Genomic DNA, 20,816 nt, shown 5'->3' with positions numbered 1-20,816 from the left:
ACTCGTCATCCTGAGTTGCCAGGTAGTCCATTATTCCACGAAGGAATGCGTTCGGCTAGAACTACGAGCATAAAAGATATGCTCGGGCATTATATTTAGGCGAAACGAATTTCGGTAAAATATAAAAGTTTGAAATGGTGTTGTCGTGACAAAACCATAAGTATATAAAATTGAAACTGAAAACTCCTGGGAGGTTGCAGGCAACCCCGAGTTGCAAGTTCAATTATAATACTTCTCGTCTAAGTCGCAATCCGTAGAATAACTAGGATATGCGCCTACCCTCGGACAATTCAACTGCCTTAGCAGAATCAGGTCGCGAGGTTAATATACGTAGTATATTTGTAGGATTCTGAACAACGATCTCCATCCTAAATTCTTTCCTTCAAGAAAACAAAATAAGGATTGGAGATCGACCACCTTCGTTCTCTATCAAAGAGAGTGAGGGAGAAGTCTTCCTCGAAGGAAAGCTTCAATGGTGAACAGAATACTAAGACGATAGTTCAAGCCAAAACTGGATATTCCGTCCGATCTCCTCTATTCCAGGTTGGTCGCCATACTGTGAGATAGTTTCTTTCAGCAGCAGTCTTCTTCACAATGCTAGAAATTCCAGGAATTCGAGCATAGGCGAGGTTCCCGATTATCGTGTAACATATCGGGGATTCTCGTCTCGCTCACTTTGGACCGTGGTCTCGGCTAAGTGTTTTGAAGATCGTTTAAAAACTCGAACACTCTGAATGCGCTAGAAATTCCGTAGAATTCTAAGCAGTCTGCGAAACCCCCACCGAATTCGTCAAACGATATCGGCTGGTGGTCCTCTCGATTCCCGTAGAAAATCGAGAATGGAGCAGGATTCTCCTCAACGACCGGGGCGGGGTACGTCAGGTAGGACCCGAAGGATCCCCCCCGGTAGCGCAGTCTCGAACGTGGGATCCTACAAAGAAATCTCTGTAGGATCCTTCCCCTTTCCCACCTCGTAGCCGTAAGGAGAGAGGGAATGGGGAAGGAATTGAATACTCGCTCGCCTTCCCAGTGGAACTAGCAGTTGGAGAAGCGTAGGAGCAGCCATCGCCTTGCGGCGATGGCCTCTCAGAGTCTGGGAAAACGTATCGTCAGGAGAAAAACGTTTTCCCGCGGAGGGTTACGAACTCTCCCACTGTAGGTAAGGGTCTGCCGCCACTGTGAACGTCGTCGGGTGGGTGGGGCTGATCGACACCTGACAGGGAGAGAGCCGATACCGTCCTCCGACTCATTCCAGTCCTCGTCGAGGTCGAAACCTCTCAGGAGGACCGAAGGAGTATTTAAATACGGTGTCCGAAGACACGTAGGGGGAGGAAAAGCCGCCGCTGTCGCAGTAGAGGAGGGTGGAAGTAGCTTGATCGACCGGCCAGAACTGAGAGAGCCGTTCTTGTCCGGAGACGAGACACTGGTTCGAGACAGAATCGCAAGCTCCGATCGCGGGCAGACCCACCGTCGGTTTGGGTTCCCTCTCGGCCCCAAAAACGACTCGAGCAGAGACGTGGGCTCTGCTGGTGGGTAGCGCAATCCTTCCGCAGGGTCATTATGCTGACGAATCAGCTTAATGACTTCTGCAAATTCCTCTGTATACTCGGGAGTAACCGCGTCTTGCGGAGTAGGACCGTCCAGTCCCTCCAACAAGAACAGATCCCTAGATACTCCTCCTTCAGAAGGAGGAAGAGCGGCAGACCCCTGACGGTCGCCTCCAGGTAATTGCGCGTATGTCCTGGCGGTCCGGGTCCTAGAACCGTGCCTGGTCCATACGGCGTCATAGCGGGGGGTCGCGAGCGGCCGCACCCTCTCGCGAGTCACTCATAGGTACCTCGCTCCTCCCGGCGTAGCCCGACGGAGGTTGAAGGTACAGGAGAGGCAGACCTGACGCTCCCCCCTAGCTCGCTGGCAGGACCAGCGTGCTTGGAGGGTGGCTGCTGATCGTCAACCCGCGGTGGCGATCGCAGCAGCATGCCTAGCCTTGCCGCTCGCCTGAGGCGAGAGGCTTGGCTAGAAGAACGTCGACGCTGATCTCTAGCGTCAAGGCGAGCTGTTGCTGGTTACCGTCTCCGCCCCGGTCCAGATGGGAGCGGCGTCAGGTGACCTGCTAGGCTCGCTGTCACGGTGGGAGACCGCTGAGCGTCCTCTCGCGCGTCGAGCCGCTGGTACCAGCCGTGGCTGGGTACCGACGGCGCCGCGGGGACCCCTCCTCGCCTCAACCCGTTATGGGAGAGGCAGACCTGACGCTCCCCCCTCGCTCGCTGGCAGGACCAGCGTGCGTGGAGGGCTGCTGCTGATCGTCAACCCGCGGTGACGGTCGAGCAGCAGGCCTAGCCTTACCGCTCGCCTGGGGCGATTGGCTCGGCTGAGAACGTCGAGACCGATCTCTAGCGTCAGGCGAGCTGCCGCTGGTCACCGTCTCCGCCCGGTCCCATCGGGAGCGCGGACGGGTGACCTGCTAGGCTCTGTGTCGCGTCGAGACCGGCCAGCGTCCTCTCGGCGCGTCGAGTCGCTGGTACCAGCCGTGGCTGGTACCGGCGGCCGCGGGGACTCCTTCCTCGCCTCAACCCGTGGCTGATCAGCGACCGTCACGTTAGCCCGAGCAGCCAGTTGATCGCTGCTAGAGCGTCCACTGGCCTGGCGAGAGTCGTGTGCACGACTCTCGCCAGTCTTCTGCTCCGCGCCGCTGTCTTGACGGCGAGCGAGCTCGGAGCGTCAAAACTTTGGCTGGACGGTCTTCTTGGAAGAGCGTCCACTCGGTGCTTCTCGCGAACGAGAAGCGGCCGAGACGGAACCTGGTTTAGCGGCAGACCCGCCTAGCACCAGGTGAGGACGCACAGCCGAGGCTGGTGCCCTCTGGTCCCCGTCGACTTCTTCTTTGCAGAAGAAGCGACGGGCCCCCGTTCCCGAAGGAACAGGAGGACCAGCAGAAGAGCTCCCCAGCTCGCCTGAGCGAGCCGGGCCCTTAGAAGATCCCGAAGGAGTCTTCTTAGGGGGGAAGGAGGCAACCTTCTTCTTCTTCGGCTGTTTGGCCTTAGAAGTCGAAGGGGAAGGTCTTCTTCGCCAGGCTCCGCAGGACAGACGTCAGGTCTTCCATCCAGGAGGGAGCCGGGGCAGTTGCCGAAGCAACAGGGCCCGACTGCACCTGTCCGGAAAGACCTGAGACTGTGACAGCATCACCAACAGCAGGAACAACAGGAACAGGTCAGGAACCGCAGGAACATCTGAAAGTGAATTATGAGCAGCAGGCACCTGATCTGAAAGGGAATGAGCGGCTGGGAACAGCAAAACAGGTACGGCAGGCACGGCAGGTACCACAGGAGAGACAGGCGTCCTGTCGGCAGCTACGTCATCCTCGGCACTGGCGGCAGGTCCAGGGGGGGTACTCTTTGGGCAGCGGCAGTCCGGGGTCGGCAATACAAAGAAACCCAGGTGGCGGTGGCACCGTCCTGATTGGCACGGCAGGAATTGGTTCTGGATTGCAGCCGTGGTGTTACCGACATGGACAGTGTGTGTTACACCAGGTGCGGTGCCATCTCCTATGCTGGTGTCCGATTTGGTTTGTTGTAGTGGTTACCGTATCATGAGTGACACACTGCCGACCCCGCCAACCGCTGAATCAACCCCTGCAGTCCAAGCGACTCTCACACCTGTCCCAGGTCGTCCTTGCTGATGGCAAACCTGCGGAAGCAACAGTTCGGGTAATTAGAGGGGCTTCCTCGCGCCTGGGGGGAGGGGAGACCCACCCCCACCCAGAGCGGACGGAAGACCCCGAGTACAACTGGACGTCCGTTACCAAAGGAGTCAACTGGACTTCCGATGACTTCTTGTGTCCTCGTACAGCACCCACTGCGCCTCGACGAATGCATACACGTTCTACACAGGGCTCGTTGCGGGAGCACTCTCGCGACAACGAGTACAAACCTCGTGAGGATCTACATCTACATTCAAGGTCGTCTCCCACGGATGTAGCACCTGCGGTAACATAGATAGATTAGTAAGAGGGGTTCCCTCACGCACGGGGGGAAGACATGCCCCACCCCGAACGCAAGGAAGCCCCCACATACAAAATAAATGAAGAAGCTGAGCGGGGGCAGGAGGAAGACGAAGAATCGGCTACCAACTCCTGGCAGACCTTCGCTTCCCCCACCCCCTCCCGCACAGCAGTGAAAAGTAATATGAAAATGAAACAGAATACTGCCCATGCGATTCATATAGAACAGGAAGGAAAGATCATTCCCGGGTGAAGAACGGAAACTTGATCCAATAATATGATTGCCTATCATAAAAAATATATATGAAAATAAACAGAATCTGCACTGCGGATTCGAAAACATAAAAAAGTATAAGGATCAATTCCCGGGTAAGAACGGAAACTTGATCCAATAATATGATGCTATCATAAAATATATATGAAAATGAAACAGAATACTGCACTTGCGATTTCTATTTCACATAAAAAATCGTAAGGATCAATTCCGGGTAAGAACGAAAATTGATCCAGATTAAATTCATGCAACCAATAAATGAAAATGAAAAGAATATTGCAATTGCGAATCCACTTTCATTGCATTCTATATACAAAATTAAAAGTTCGTGCCGAGCGCACTCACACTCTCGGTAACGAACGCACAGGGCAAAAATATAATGAAAAAAAGTACTTACATTTTTCAATTACACCCTTTCGCCCAAAAATACATGACTCGGCGCGAGCGCGCGCCTCGGCACCGAGAACATAATTCAAGGGTTCATAATTAAGTTAATGAAAATGAAAACAGTGTACTTACAGTTCATTTTCAAGTCAAACAAACCATTAGTAGAAAACACAATATAAACAAAGCATACGACGATGAAGCGGGCAGAGAGCGATGACGAACACGTCCTTCACACCCGCGGCCGAAACCAAAGCAAAAGTGATTTGTTTACCTCCAGCGCGGCGCGCGACTGTCGGACAAGCAGTTAACTACCGTTCTCCCCTTCTCCCCTTGTTCCGAAGCTTACGACCGTTCCAGCTGCCGCTTAGCTACTTCCTATTGTTAAAGGACCGATGGTTTGTAATTACGTATCGGAACAACTTAAAATTTATTGGCAGTATGGCAAAGGAAGTCCTGTCTTGCGCTTTCCTGAAGAGCGTCCTTTTGATGAGTGCCTTTGCAAGAATCCTACTGAACGTTGCCAAGAGTCCTGACGTGCAGGACATCGAGCCTTACATAACCCGTAACTGCCTTATCGCAAAGTCTTGACTGCAGTAGTGGCAACTTAAATTTCATTGGCAGAATGGCAAAGGTTGCGGTAGAGCAAACGAGATCTTCCCTTGAGCTTTCCTTAACTCCATCCAGCCTATGCGAAAAGCAATATTAATTGACAGAGACCTCTTGAATTCACGAAACCCGATGTCTTGCTGGGTTCGAAGAAGAAGTTGTCTGTTCACTTTAAGCTTCCTCCGAAGCACTGCCTACTTCACATTCTTTGCAGGTGAGGTAGAAGGTATCACCGAAGGTAGAGTAAAAATTCTTTAGGCCCATATCTGAAACAAGAGCTTGAAGAGTTCAACAGAAACGTTCAGCCAGGCGACACACCTGGCGTGCGCTGGTGCACGCTCGGCCACGGCGCGCGCTCGGCGTCCACTGGAGCGCGCTCGGCGTCACTGGGCGCGCTCCGGCTGGCCGGCGCCGCGCTCGGCGTCCACTGGCGCGCGCGCGTCGGCGTCCACTGGCGCGCGCGTTGGCCTGCACCCGCGCGCGCCTGGAGTCCATCCGAGCGTCCCGGGCGTCCGCTCTCAAAAGCTTCCTGCTACTATGACTTCTTTTTAACGTATTTCTCGGTGGAAAGACGGACACGAGTTCAGGCGACGTTCGCCTTATTACTTACTCACTGAAACGCATAACGAGAGAGAGAGAGAGAGAGGCCGTGAAGCGTCTCTTCTATAAAGCTTCTATTTAGAGGGCGCGAGTCCTTCCGAAAGCTCCAAACCCCTGCATGGGGAGGACACTTCGGAGGACGAGAAGCAATCTTTCATGATTCGTGCACGCGCACGCACTTTGGCAGTCTGGGGAGTTTTCATCAGAAAACTGCCGAAGGCACGCCAGATCGGGGGTGGGGGTTCCTTGTAACCCTCCTTAGGCTTTCGACATGCTCCCTCCCCGGGTCCTGGGAGTCAAGCAGAGGTCCCGGCCTAGAGGCGAAACGAGGCCAATCTGACGCACCCTCCACTACACAAGGGGTATCACTGCCACTTCTGCACTTCACTTTTACTCTCTAAAGCAAGCACTTTCGATTCTAAGTTACGAATCGAAAGAGTATCAGAGAAAGGGCAATTCCTCTACAGACATGCTAGGGCCCCCGAAATTTGGCAACACTGCAGGGTTAGGAGTAACAATTACAGAAGTAGCACTTCACAGCAATGAAGGGAGGAGCGAGCACCTCTCGTAGACATATTCATAGCACCCGTAGGCATACTACAGGGTTAGGCAAAAATAAAGTCTACAGGAAGGTTAGCAGGTTCACTACCCTGACTTTTGTTACTGATTAATTTGCTACATAAAACTCGTCTTCCTTACGGAATTAGACTGTTTATGATTAATTGCGTACATACGAATCATACGTCTTCCTTACGGAATAGACAAAGTCTCACACTCCTTACATGACAAATCTCAACAAAGAAGCAAGACCCATACCCCTCGTGCATACCAAGTGTGGATCTACCGAAGCTTTCGGTAGCCACACCCTATCTTTGCAGACAACCCCGTCTGAAACTAGCCTAACTAGATTCAGATATTTTATGCAAAAATGAATCAAATTCAAATCAATTTAAGATAGCGTATGCCTAGCCACAAATCCCACAAATCCAAGTAAATAAATCAAAAGACAATTAGGATACTTAGCGGCAATGAAGTTTCCAAAATCCTAAGACGGAGGTACTGAAAACAGGTGTTTTCAGCACCGGCGACAGAAAAATATGAATAGAAAATGGGAATGGTTCCTGATACCCGCCTCCCAGCGGCGGGAATGGGTACTAACCCCCTGGCCGACCACTGCTGTGTCGGAAGTTTTTAAAATTCTGTCGGACTTCAGAAAATACAGCTATATATATCTGACAGGTAAGTTTCATGAACAAACCTTTATTGTAAATATCACATATTACAAGTCTTCTTCATTATAAACTGTGGGTCAATTATACAACACAATGGCTGAAAACTTTTAGAAGACTGAGGTGCACTAGGCAACAACAAATAACACTGCATCTGAAAAGGGGGAAATTCATGTTACCAAATACAGAATAGCACAGGTTGCTTCCTTCTGCTAAGGAACACTAATAGCAAAAGGCAGTAAGCTAAAAGAACCTACCTTGTTTGGAACTTTGTAAATCTGCTATTCACCATTGCCAGTTATGGTTTTATAAACTGAGTGTTTGCAATTGTCCAGCACATGAGTACCGTATGCGTACTGGACAGTATTGTACTATCACTGTGGCAGGATTACACAAGCTAAAAAACAAAAAAATCAAAACACAAACACATGTACTCACCTCAGACTCACAGTGAGGAGCTGCCGTTGTCCGCTGGATATATAGCTAGGCTAGGCTAGGCTAGCCGTCGTAACACAACACACAAACAACCGAACAAGGACAACAACCACACAACAATTCAATAACCATACAACAAAAGACCACTGCACAATAATCACTATCCATACCAAAAAACAATAACCCAACAAGTCAACACACTGCCTACAACATCAAGGAACCACAACAACACTCAACAACTCATCTACAACCCAACAGAACTCACAAGCACAACAAACTCAACAACACAGGCACAACAACCTTCAAACATACAATACCAACAATAATTCAAACAACAGCTTCAAAAACCACAAAATAACTGACCATCAATAATACTGCTACCACAAACTCTGACTGAACAGCACCGGCTCTGCTCCCAGACTCTCACTTCTCCCGACGCTCATAACCGACGCTTGCCACCGATATACACGGCGATCGCCACAACTGACACACTCTTACGACTGCCATCAAACAACTCCCATTTATTCCTCCACCAATCTCTCTCTCTCTCTCTCTCTCTCTCTCTCTCTCTCTCTCTCTCTCTCTCTCTCTCTCTCTCTCTCTCTCTCTCTCTCTCTCGTGCAACCCTCAGAGACGTTGTCAAATTTAAACTACCATCATAACTCCTCAATATCACTACAGGTAAATTCCCGAATACTTGTGCTCTAACGACTACACATAAGCTCTCCTACCTGAGTGGATGGGTCCTTACTTCGAAGAGCTGACAGCGTGGCTAATGCCATGAAGTATTCACCCCAAGCTAAATAATCTTCTCGTTTCTTATTAATATCTCTGAAAAATTTATATAAAACATTTCAAGGATATAACCATTCAAATCATCAACACTTAGTTTAAAAAATATCATATTCAAGTAATGATAGTGTTTTCCTAGTATACAAACTTAAGCTTTCATAGATAGAGTGCTCACCACAAAGTGCACTGCAGCTAACTGCTGACTTAAATTATAAACAAATGCAAAAGAGTCACCTGTGACCTTAGCTGTGTTAGCTTGCCCATTTTGTGAATCATCCCATTTGCGGTGTCACTACACTCCATGAAACATAAGGGGAAGTAGAGGAGAGTAAAAAATACCCTATGAAAGTGTGAGTTCATTTCCTACGAAAAATACAAACTACGTTCTTTTAATTTGGTATTTGTTCTGACTGGCATACGAACTTCCGCTTTCGTAGGTGGAACCTCACCAATAGGTGGGAGGTCAAGCTATCCGGAATAGAAGTAGGAATGTTGTGGTTTCTTTTTCTCTCAGGAACCAGTATTGGATCTATTTATGGGGTATCTTGAAAGAGCAGTGGTCCAGTTACACAATTTCTATTTTCTAATTGTTTTATTTAGAAACAATTCACAGCCAGCACAAATTACCTCTGTACAGGCAGTCACGGTTATCGGCGATCCGGTCTTATGGGGCTTGTCTAGCATAAAAAATTGGCTAATTTTGGCACTGAAATGTGCCAATTTCCAGTTATTAGCACCAATTAATACCTAACACAGGTGCCATTAACCAGTTATTGGCGCCGATAAGCCTCGAATTGCCTATTTTCAGTTATCAATGATTTTTGCTTATCATCAAGCCATCAGAATGGAACCCCCGCCAATAACCGGGGACTGCCTGTATTCCTGTCAACAATAATTTACTGAATCAATTCCTATATAACCACATACTAACCTACAATCAATAAAGAGGACACTCATAAATACGTATATACTACTTGATGATCATCAATTTCTAATAAACCTTTTTCCTTTCATATGAATATGCGGTACACAAAAATACTGTATTGCAGATTTTTTTTGAGTAATTTGTATTTTTCCTGAAATTCTTTAAATATGGTATTGTTATGATACAATAAAGTTTTATGCATACTTACCTGGCAGGTATATATATAGCTTATCCTCTTGACGCACTGCAGAATTTCAAAAACTCGCGGCAACCGCTAGTACACTGGTAGTTCAGGTGATGGCCACCCCGCTCCCACGTGGCGCTGGTACTTGGAACTATTCCCGTTTTCCTCAGATTTTCTCTGAACCCTGTCTCCTGAGGGGAGGAGGGTGGGAATTTAATTATATATACCTGCCAGGTAAGTATGCATAAAACTTTATTGTATCATAACAATACCATTTTTATGCATGACACTTACCTGGCAGGTATATATATAGCTGATTGACACATTTGGAGGTGGGTCATAGACAGCAACATCGTCATAATTCAAAAATTTAACCAATTTTTAGAACTATGTATTATGTTCCTTACCTGCTAAGTGGTAGCTGACTTCGTAGGTCCTGCCTCTTAGCCTGCTAAACCTTAGTAGCTCTCAACTAGGACGTGACCTGTTTGTTGAGAAAGCTAACAAATAAGGGCTGACAACTGGACGTGACCCAATTCGTTGACAGAGAACCCTAGCCCTCATTCACCACGGGCATTCATGCTAGGAAAGTTAGTCACCTGAACCACACACACATATAATACACACTAATCACCAGACTGAGTTGGTCTTTAACCTCCTCAGGAAACCAATAAAAACACATATAACCTAATTAAAATAAAACCTAGATGTTATTAGGTTATGGGGTGGAAACAACTCCTTTGCCCAGTACTGTACCATGAGGATAACATACGGGCCTAACGTTTGACAATTATCAAAAAGTTGTCTTCACGTCTCTAAGGTAATGCTAGGCAAACACAGAGTTTGTCCCTCCAATACGTTGAATCTATAATGTCCTTGAGGGCTAAATTTTTCCTGAATGCTAAAGGACGTAGCTACTGCTCTCACCTCATGAGCTTTAACTTTAATTAAACCGAAGCATTCTTCTTGACAAAGCAAATGAGCATCTTTAATGACTTCTCTTACAAAGAAAGCCATTGCGTTTTTTAGACATAGGTCTAGTAGGATCTTTAACAGAGCACCACAGAGAACATGAAGTTCCCCTAATGCTTCTTGTTCTTTTCTACGTAAAACCGTAAGGCTCTTACTGGGCAAAGAACCCTCTTGTTCTTGACCTACCAGATCAGCCAGTCCCTTCAATCTCAAATGATCTTGGCCATGGATGCGAAGGATTCTCATTCTTTGCTAAGAACTCCTGTTTGAAAAGAACAAACTGCTTTGTTTGTGCTTCCAACCTATTTGCTTGTCAATAGCTTGCAGCTCGCTAATCCTTTTAGCTGTAGCTAAGGCTACTAAGAAATAGTTTTCTTAGTTAGTTCTCGCAACGGCGCACTGCCCATAGGTTCGAACTTTATCCTCTCAAGAATTTGAGAAGACGTCCAAATTCCAAGAAGGGTTCTGCACCGTCGATCCTTCTTTGTATCAAACGATCTGAGGAGATCTCTAAGATCTGCGTCATTGGACAGGTTTAAACCTCTGTGTCTAAACACTGCCGACAACATACACTTATAGCCTCTAATCGTCTGATTAGCCAACCTAGTTCTTTCTTCAGGTATAGCAGGAAATCTGCAATCTGAGTCACAGAGGTACTGGATGAAGAAATCTTCCGATTCTTGCACCATCTACGGAAGTTGTCCCACTTCGACTGGTACACTTTGATAGTCGATGGTCTTCGTTGCTCTTGCAACTGCCTTCGCTGCTTCTCTAGAAAACCCCCTCGCTCTGACAAGTCTTTCGATAGTCTGAACGCAGTCAGACCCAGAGCGAGGGTGTTCTTGTGGAACCTGTCGAAGTGGGGTTGTTTGAGAAGATCTACTCTCGTGGGTAGACTTCTCGGGGAATCTACTGTCCATTCCAGTACCTTCTGTGAACAAGTTTGAGCCGGCCAGTATGGGGCTATCAGGGTCAGCCTTGTTCCTCGACTTTCCCTGAATAATTTCTTCATTACCTTTCCTAAAATCTTGAACGGGGGGAAAAGCGTACGCATCTAGCCCGTCAATCTAGTAGGAAGGCATCGACTGCGACTGCAAGAGGGTCCGGGATTGGAGAACAATAGTTCGGTGTAACCTCTTCGTCGCCGCGGGTAGCGAAAAGATCCACTACTGGAGTGCCCCAGAGCTTCCACAGTCTCTGGCATACTTGAAGATGCAACATCCACTCCGTGGAAAGCACTTTTGGTCCGTCCCTGCTCAACAGATCCTCCCTGACGTTCTTCTCACCTGAATGAACCTGGTGAGCAGGGTGACGTGCCGTTTTCCTTCTGCGACCAAAGAAGAATCTCCTTCGCCAGGTTGCAAAGTAAAGACAACGAGTGTTGGGTTCCTCCTTGTTTCCGTATATACGCCAGAGCTGTGGTATTGTCCGCGTTGATCTGCACTACTTTGCCGCTGATCCACGGTCTGAACGCTTTCATAGCCAAGAAGATCGCCATCAGTTCCTTCCTGTTTAGTGCCATGCCTTTTCTTCTTCGCTCCAAAGGCCTGACTCCTCCCGAGGCCGGCCCAGCGTCGCTCCCCAGCCTGCGTCTGACGCGTCGGAAAATAATATCCGGTCTGGGTTCCTCTGCTGGAGTGACGTACCCTCTGACAACCTCTCCGGAACTAGCCACCACTTTAGTTTCTCCTTTATCTTTGGAGGAATTGGAAACCGGAAGGAATCTGGTTGCGATCTTCTTGGCCAGACTCGTTCAGAAAGAACTGTAAGGGCGCCTCATGTGAAGTCTCCCTAGTGAAATGAACCGCTCTAACGAAGAGAGTGCTCCCCAGCAGGCTCATCCACTCTCTCGCTGAGCATTGGTCTTTCATAGGAATTCTTGCACTTTCCGTAATACACATGGTCTGCCTTTCGGGTGACTGGAAAAGCCCGAAAAGCACTGAGGATATCCGAATCCCCAATAAACTATTTCCTGAGATGGGATCAGTCGTGACTTTCCAGGTTCACCATCAGACCCAGTTGCTGGGTTAAATCCAATGTTACGTTCGTGTCCTCCAGACATTGCTGTTTTTGATTGTGCTCTTATGAGCCAATCGTCGAGGTAGAGAGAGACTCTGACTCCTGCCAAATGAAGCCACTTCGCCACATTCGACATCCATTCTTGTAAAAAAAAATTTGAGGCGCTGTGCACAGCCCGAAACACAGGGCTTTGAATTGATAAATCCTTCCCTGGATCACGAATCTCAGATATTTCCTGGACCTTGGATGAATTGGAATATGGAAGTACGCATCCTGAATGTCCAGTGTTTACCATCCAGTCGCCTGGTCGTACCGCTGCCAGTACTGAATCGTTCGTCTCCATCGTAAACTTGGTCTTTTCTACGAACAAGTTTAGCTGGCTTACGTCCAGTACCGGCCTCCAACCTCCTGATGATTTCGGTACTAGAAACAGACGGTTGTAAAAACCTGGGGATTCGTGATCCAGAACCGGTTCTATTGCCCCTTTTACCATATGGTGACGACCTGATGCCAAAGAGCCTCTCTCTTCTCTAAATCGATGTAATGAGCCCCTAGGGCTCTCGGAGCCTGTAGCGAGAGGTGGTTTCTTGAGAAAGGGGATCTTGTACCCTTCCTTCGCTACCTTTAACGGACCAAGGATCCCGCTCCTTTGTTTTGCCAGATTCCCAGAAGTCCAAAAGTCTGGCCCTACACAAGTCTGGAGGACTTCTGACTCATTGTTTCGTTGAAGTTTTAGCACCTCTTTTGGCTGGAACTCTTTTCCCTCTAAATGCTGGTCGAGAGAAAGTCCTACCCCGAAAGGGCTGCTGTGCTGTCTTCGTATCTTTCGTAGTCTTCTTCATGACCTTAGAAGGTAAATACTTCCTCACAGATGACGTAAGAAGATCTTGAGTAGCTTCTGAGTGAGGGAGAGAGATATGTCCTTAATGATCTCTTGAGGAAGAGCTGTCCTGACAGAGGAGAGAACATCAACTCCGACTTTTGCCGCGTTCGACACTCCTTTAGCAGCGAACGAGCATAAGAGATGTCTTTTCTTCAAGACGCCTGCTGTGAAAATTGAAGCCAATTCATTAGCTCCATCTCTCAAGGCTTTATCTATACAGGACATGATGCTTCTCGACAACTCGGATACTGACGACTCTTCCATCTCCGAAGTCCGAGCCAGGGCCCCCAACGACCAGTCAAGAAAATGTTAAACACCTCAAAAGTCCCTAAAGATACCTTTGAGTAAATGGTCGAACTCGAAGAAGAATCCACCACACTTTGGCTGAATGCAAGCATGTCTACGGGAGCTATCCACTATGTTGGAGAAGTCTCCCTGGGAGGAGGCAGGTACTCCCAGCCAAGACTTTCCCCCGTAGCATACCAAACACAGACTTCGAAGCCAACTTGGCCGGCGGAAATACAAAAGAAGTCTTCCCCGACTCTTTCTTCTCCTTCAACCACTCATTTACGCGTTGAAAGGGCTTTCTTGGCCGAAATGGACAAAGTCATTTTCAAAAACGACGATTTCTTGGCTTTCTTCGTCTTCGAAAATTGCGACAAAGGCGATGGGGGCGGGCTGAAGGTTGAAAATCTCCTTCAAACAGAGAAAGAAGGCACTCTGTTAGCCTCTTGTAGTCCGAAGAAGGAGCTTCCGTCTTGTCCTCTTCCGTACTCTCCGCAAATGCTTCCTCCTGCGAAGAAATATCTTGAAAAACCAAGATCCTGCTGATTCAAATCAGAGTCCTTATGCAGATCCTGTTTAGAAAGCGAATGCGGCACTGACTCCCTATAAAACTCCTCTCTTCCTTGTCGAGACAATGTTTTTGACTTGCTGCCGCCTGCGTCCTGCGTCCTCTGAACGTATGCGTCCACCCTGCGTCCATCACTTCTCCTCTTGCGTCCTGCGTCCTGAACTTCGTCCTTCTTACAGGACGCACTGCGTCCTGGATCGCGTTTGTACGTCCTGCGTCCTCTTGGAGGACTTAACCGGGAGAGACGAGTCCTAGTCCTAACCGAAGGTTGTTCGGGCTTCTCCCATGATTGCACAATTACTGCCAATCTCTGTGCATATCCGCAGCACCTCCTTCGTTCCCGCCTCCTCCCTTACGAGACTCTTGAAGATGAGGAGATCGAGGACGCACCGGGCTCACACGAGGCGGCGAGCGAACTTCCAACCGACGTGAAATCCTTTCTTCCTTTTGATAGGGATCATCTCTTCATCCTCCGATGAAAAAATCTCAGGGCTACTCCACCCTTCCTGGTCGAAAGCCTTCCTCCTGTGAAGAGGACGGACAGTATGACCTCTTGAGAGGACGCGATACCTCAGCGAACGCCTACTCCTTCCCGAGGCCGAACTATCCGAAGAATAACGGCACTTCCCAGTATCGCTTTTCTATGGCGTACTGCATCAGCCTGGGACGTATCAACAGGACTGCCTGAAGGGACGACTGATCGCAAGTCAACCCCTCTCGCCTCCCTTCGACTGTCGACATGCCTTCTCCCTTGGGTCTGGGAGCTTGACAGAGGTCTAGGTCTAGGAGCACGAGAGAGACGATCAGGCGCCCCCTCCACAACACTGTCACACACTTCCACTTTGTCCGTTAAACGTTTAATTTGGTCTCCCATGGACGCAAGGGCACGAACACTTTCACTATTTGTGGATCAGTAGTATCCTCAGATACAGCAACTGGAGCAGGAGAAACCTGGGGAAAAGGGTGCTACATCTATCAGTGAATGAGCTGGAGAAGACACATGCAAAGAATCATCCAAAGGTTTACTCGAAGATCCCGATCTTTCACTCCTAGATACAGATCTTCTAACCCGATCTTTTTCCAATCTCTCCACATACTTCATAAGAGCCTTCCACTCTTTCTCATTCAGACACTGACATTCATTGCACCTATTGTCCCACGTACATACAAACTCACGACACTTCTTCACAAATAGTATGTGGATCTACCGATGATTTCGGCAGTCTCACCTTACACCCTTCTTTCACACAAACTCTAAACATACTTCTGAATCAGACATACTAGACAAAATCCAAACCAATTGCGATTGCCACTCAACTTCGTGAATACGATACCAATATCCAAAAGTCAGATAACGAGCAGGAAATTCCAACAGAGAACCAACAACGATGTTGCCGGTTCGGCTGGCAGAGAAAATCTGAGGAAAACGGGAATAGTTCCAAGTACCAGCGCCACGGGAGCGGGTGGCCATCACCTGAACTACCAGTGTACTAGCGGTTGCCGCGAGTTTTGAAATTCTGCCAGTGCGTCAAGAGGATAAGCTATATATATACCTGCCAGGTAAGTGTCATGCATAAAAATGGATTTACCTTGTGAACGCGAGCTGGAACGGCCATTTCACTTTCAGACAAGGTTGTTAACTAACGACATTAGGGGGGGAACTATGCTCACTTGTCTGTTTGCACTCCACTTTGACTTTTGACTGAGGTACCAGAAAGAGTGGTGGCTTTTCTGGGTTCGACCTGTGTCTGCCGGTGAAAAGTTCCTGTAGCTCTCTTTTCTAAGTATAAATAGATCCTAAATATACCAGAGAAAAAACTAGCATTGAATGCTGAAGTTACTACCCTCAGCTCGATCACCCCCTAAGGGCGTCAGTATAAGCACTAGGGCAAGTGGAAGCCACTTCTCACAGGACTTCTGTCAATTAGAGGATTCCTTTCAAAGTCCCTTCCACAAGAGCCGTTACAAAGGCCACCCCCTCTACCTTCCACTCGCTGCTACTACTACTACTACACGCCCGCCATCTTCATTCCTGTATTAGCTACGGTGTGTTCGCACGTGTCTTAGCTGCTCCCTTGGTGTTTTATTTTGCTGAAGCTATGTCTGTCGTAGAGCTCCCTGCTTCTTCATTGGCTTCTTCATTGGCTTCTTCATCAAAGTTGAGTATTCCATTTTGTGTTTTCGTAATTCGTATCGTTATGATGCATTCCGTTTTAGCCTTCGGCCCCTTAAAACCTGCATCTGGGGTGCCCGCTATTTCATCCGCCATTTTGGGTGCATCATCAGACGCGTGCGTCGTTATTATTATTGGTTATTTCCTTTTATTATTAATTTTGTTTTCATTTCGGTTATTGTTACCGTTTTTCATATCGTGAGCATTATTATCCAGCCGACCGAGTCGGAATATGGTTCGTAATTATAGGCCTAACACACTCCTGACATCCTCTGGGGTTCTAAATTTTGGTTAATTCATATTTCTAGCCTTTGGCTTCTTTGGCTTCTCCCCAGCCCCTCAAGAGCGTGTTTGCGCCCCTCCGTTTGTATCCCTTGTCATGTAATGTATAGGGCTTTTCGTTAGACTACTAGCTAGCCTATTATATTTAACATTGTAGAGTGAGTCTTCTCTCTCTCTCTGGCGATGTGAGGCATGCATGCGTTATTGTCTTTATGTGAACCCGATAGGTACTTGATTTTATGCACATTTATGATTTTCATATCACTGAGAGGTTGGAAGTGTTGCTTTTCCCCCCTGGCTTAACCGATCAGGCCTAGACTAGGTTTTAGAAGGTAGGCCAGGTGCCCCTACCCTATACCCCTTAGGCCCTCTCCCCCCGTCCGCTCTACGGTGCTCTTGGGGAGGACATCAAGGATAGAGAGTCTCTCTCATGTCATGTTGTTGGACCTATCCTCCCTACCTGACCAGATCAAAATTTCGATTTTGGAGGGTTTGGTTGAGTACCACCGTCCACGCCATGATGTCCTTGGAGGCTTATCTGGCCTACCTGACCGGATCCGTAGTGATCTCGGAGGGTTAGGCTAGATCCATGCTGGGTATTCTCCTTTCCCCCTATGTCCCTCTCGCAACTCTTCCATGATACCTCATTATTGTATTGTATTATATTGTTGTTGTGTGATGATTTGGTCTGTGTATCGCCTTGGCCTAGCCTCCTTCAGGGTAACAGTTGGCTTACTGCCTCCTGCCCCCCACCGAAGGTAACAGTTGGCTTACCGCCTCCTGCCCCCACCCCTTAAGTAGTATGGCTAGGCCCTTGGCCATTGAGAGTGATCACCGATCGGTCGCTGTTCCAATCATGACTGGCCATGGGACCAGTCGGCCTACTACCCCCCGTGGTAGTAGGCTACACAGCCTCCAATAGGTGCCTATCTCTAACCGGGTACTATGGCCAAGCGATCACGACCAACCACCACCCCCCCCCCCCCCACCCCCCCCCCCCCCACTCCCCAGCACTGCCTGGTGCTGTCTAGTAGCTCACGGTGCTAGTAACCTTACCGATGAACGGCTGCTAGAGCTTTTTCATTCAGGTGGGGGAGGAGGGGGTTGCAGAGGAGGGGTTACTGGTATTATATGTAATCTCCTTATGTCTCCGGACGGGTAGCTCTGCCAGCTTGATAGTGGTCTAACATCACATCAGCCAGCGTGCAGCGCACCGGAGCGTACATTTCTATTGCTCTGCCGCTCAGTTGTCTCTTCTCCCTGTTGTCTCCGCCTTTCCACTTAATAAGGAATGGATTCGGGCTGGGAGCTGCGCTCCCCTCTCGATGCGTTCAGGCTCAGGTATAAAAATTGCCTTCTCCTGTTCCGCTCGTTTCAGCCCATTTCCGTCGGCATTACTTATGGCAACGGGATTATGAGACTCCGAGTAGGCCAAGCACTTTAGAGATTACTCCTTGTTACCAGATAGATAATTGTGGGGAAAAACTCTGTAGATAGCTCCGGACCCTTAGGGTTCCGACGTGGTGTGACTCACCATCACACTCGCCAACGGAGTTATTGTACCTAGTTACCGCAGCTCAGTTTCTATTCTCTCGTTTCGTTCCCCACTCCGGTGGGGACGGTAGATAGTTCAGGTATGCGACTACGACTATTCGTAGCCTTTCTGACTCAGTTTGACCAGACTAGAGATTAGGTCTTTCCTTCTCTCTGGTCTGGCTTTTCTCAGACCCCATACACTGGGCTTACCTCTACCTTCCCGAGGACGGAATCTGGAGCAGGCGGAAACACCCAGAGCTTTTTCTTTTATTCATTCAGTGAGTTGAAATCATTTTAGTGAGTAAGTCTTGAACCAATATCTAGGTTAAGGTGCATGCTCCCGCCGGAGTTAACTCCGCCGCTTTGCGTTTAATACTCATAAAATTTTTCAACTTACAGATGGTCCGCTGCCAAGCTGAAGGGTGCCCTGCTACCCTTATCAAGCCCTGTGGCCATGTAGCCTGCCAGTCGCATGCCAACTGCGCCGTGCAACTTGAGGCTACATGGTCTGGCACCCCGATGCTTGCAAAGTTTGCTACGACATGTTGTCGATTATCTCTGACGAGAAAGTAAGTATTTTCTCTACCTCGTCAGTCTCATGAAATTTCTGTTGCAACAACTTAAGAAATTTCTTACAGATACTATTCCCAAGTGGATGCTATTTGATTCCCTCATTTGCAGGCTAGCTTGGCCCTCCGGCATGATACCAAGGTGTCTCTCAGGAGTTGGGTGGGGGGTTTTGGCAAGAACGCTGCGGCGGGACAGCCTTACGTCCTCTCTGAAGAACTGTGCTCCCTGCTGTACCCGGGAGCCATGGCCACGACGGCTGCTCCGGCGCACATCGCCAACCCCATCATAGAGTCCATCAGACTGGAGACGCTGCCCATCCCGGAGGACCAAGAGTGTGATCTGGTGGCGGAAGAGGTGGCGGCCATCAGCCTCCACCGCGAACCGATGGCCACCGAGGAGGAGGTAGGTAGGGAGATAAGTGATGCAAGAAGTCTCTTGAGTCCCACTCCTTCTTCTTCCTCTTCTTTCCAGGGCTTCTCTAAGTCCCCTCCTGCTTGGGAAAGATCGGTCTCGGTCATTCCCAAGGTAAAGACATTAAAGCCGAGATCCCTTCCAAAGGGATCTAAACCTGCCCCGACAGGTGCGACCAAGTCGTCTTCGGCCTCGAAGGCGTCGACCTCTGCTATGAAGTCGCCCTCCGTCAAAGCTTCTCCCCCTCCTAAGGGGTCGAGAGCTAAGTCCTCCAAGTTCAAGCTGATGGAGTATGGCTTTGATCAGGAGGATCGCTAACTTTCTAATGCCGAAGGTTAGGGAAGTAGTGGGATGAGAGGCTTGAGTCGATGTCTACCCGACTCGCCTCGGGCCTAGATACCTCCGGTCAGACAATAATGTCCCTGACCAAGAGGATCAGAGCCCAGGGGGAATTGATGACCGGAGTCCTCCAGTCCGGAACCACGGGTCAGACCATGTCAGTTCCGGATGCATCAAAGCTGCCGCCATTTGACAATAACAACCCGTGGCGGTTAGCATTGCATGCCCCATTCTTAGATGGGAAGTTGACGATTGAAGGGTGCGGAACCAGCCCGGTAGAGGATTTTTAGTTCTTCACGGAGGGTCTCCAATTCCCATTCCCTGGATTCATCAGGCTAGCAGAACACGCGCTAGTCAGAGTAGATAAGGTCCCGAAGGAGACTGTGATCTTCCCTAGGGACCAAGCCCAAGCTGTATGGGTTCGCACCCTGTCTGAGTGGGGATGCGTTAATAGAAAACTGAAGCCCCATAAAGGTAGCATCACGATGTTTGTGGCCCTGGAAGGAGTTCCGTCGCCCTGTACATCCAAAGTGGCGGAACTAACCATGCAAGCAGTGGCGGAGGATAAACCTTTACCAGCTCTAAAGGAGACAGAGGCTACCTCTTTGCTCTTCCCTGCAGATGTGGAGTTTTGGAATGACGCTCCTGCTACGTTTACGGCAGGTAAACTTGACCCGGATTGCGCCTCCACCCTGTTTGCAGAGAAGCTACCCAGGATTCCAGACCACTTGGTCAAAGCGGAATTCGAGGCAAGATCTAGATTGGGAAGGTCGATCAACTCAGTCACTGCGGCGGAGTTGGTCCCTTCAACCTTCACAGATGAATAGTTGTTCCGGGTCCTCACGAAAGCTCTTTGACAGACTTTCCAAGCGGACCTGTATGAGTTTATTATGGCAAGACGAGCTTGCAGGAAGTACATCCTGGCGAGTGCCTCCATAAGGCACGAACCTAACAGACTCATAAAGTCTTCAATATGGGGCAAAAATCTGTTCCCGAAGGACAAAGTTAACAACGTCTTTCATGACGCAGCCAGAGCCAACCAGAGTCTTCGGGTCCGTTGGGGACTTCCTTTCAAAAGGAAGTTTGATAACCCCGGACGCCAATCCAGACCTAGGAAGAGGCCAAGGAAATTCCATCCTTACCAGACCTCTCATCCTCAGGCGGTGGTTCAAGCGGTTCCGGTCTCTCAGGTCGGTAAGCCTTCAACATCAAAGGCTCAACCGCAGCAGCAGTATGCTCTGGTGCAAACTCCGCCGGCTCAGCAACCTTCATCCTCAACAGCCCTAGTAACCTCCCCAGCCTTCAACCCCTCCTACCAGTCGCGAAGTGCATTTCGCGGCTACAGT

The 20,816-nt window shown here is 48.9% G+C and overlaps 1 protein-coding gene across 3 annotated transcripts in view; it reads right to left on the bottom strand.

Annotated features, from left to right (window-relative positions):
• The window catches only part of LOC135200195 (uncharacterized), a 252,982-nt gene that overhangs the window by 108,252 nt on the left and 123,914 nt on the right, over positions 1-20,816 (bottom strand). For all 3 annotated transcript variants that reach the window (XM_064228628.1, XM_064228629.1, XM_064228627.1), the window contains exon 6: positions 8,263-8,362. In XM_064228628.1, the coding sequence (XP_064084698.1) occupies positions 8,263-8,362 (100 nt within the window). The remainder of the gene's footprint in view (positions 1-8,262; positions 8,363-20,816) is intronic.

The sequence above is a fragment of the Macrobrachium nipponense genome, chromosome 26 (assembly GCF_015104395.2).
Source record: "Macrobrachium nipponense isolate FS-2020 chromosome 26, ASM1510439v2, whole genome shotgun sequence".
Lineage (NCBI taxonomy): Eukaryota > Metazoa > Arthropoda > Malacostraca > Decapoda > Palaemonidae > Macrobrachium > Macrobrachium nipponense.
The sequence above is the reverse complement of the archived record's forward strand: the minus strand, read 5'-3'. Positions and strand labels throughout refer to the sequence as shown.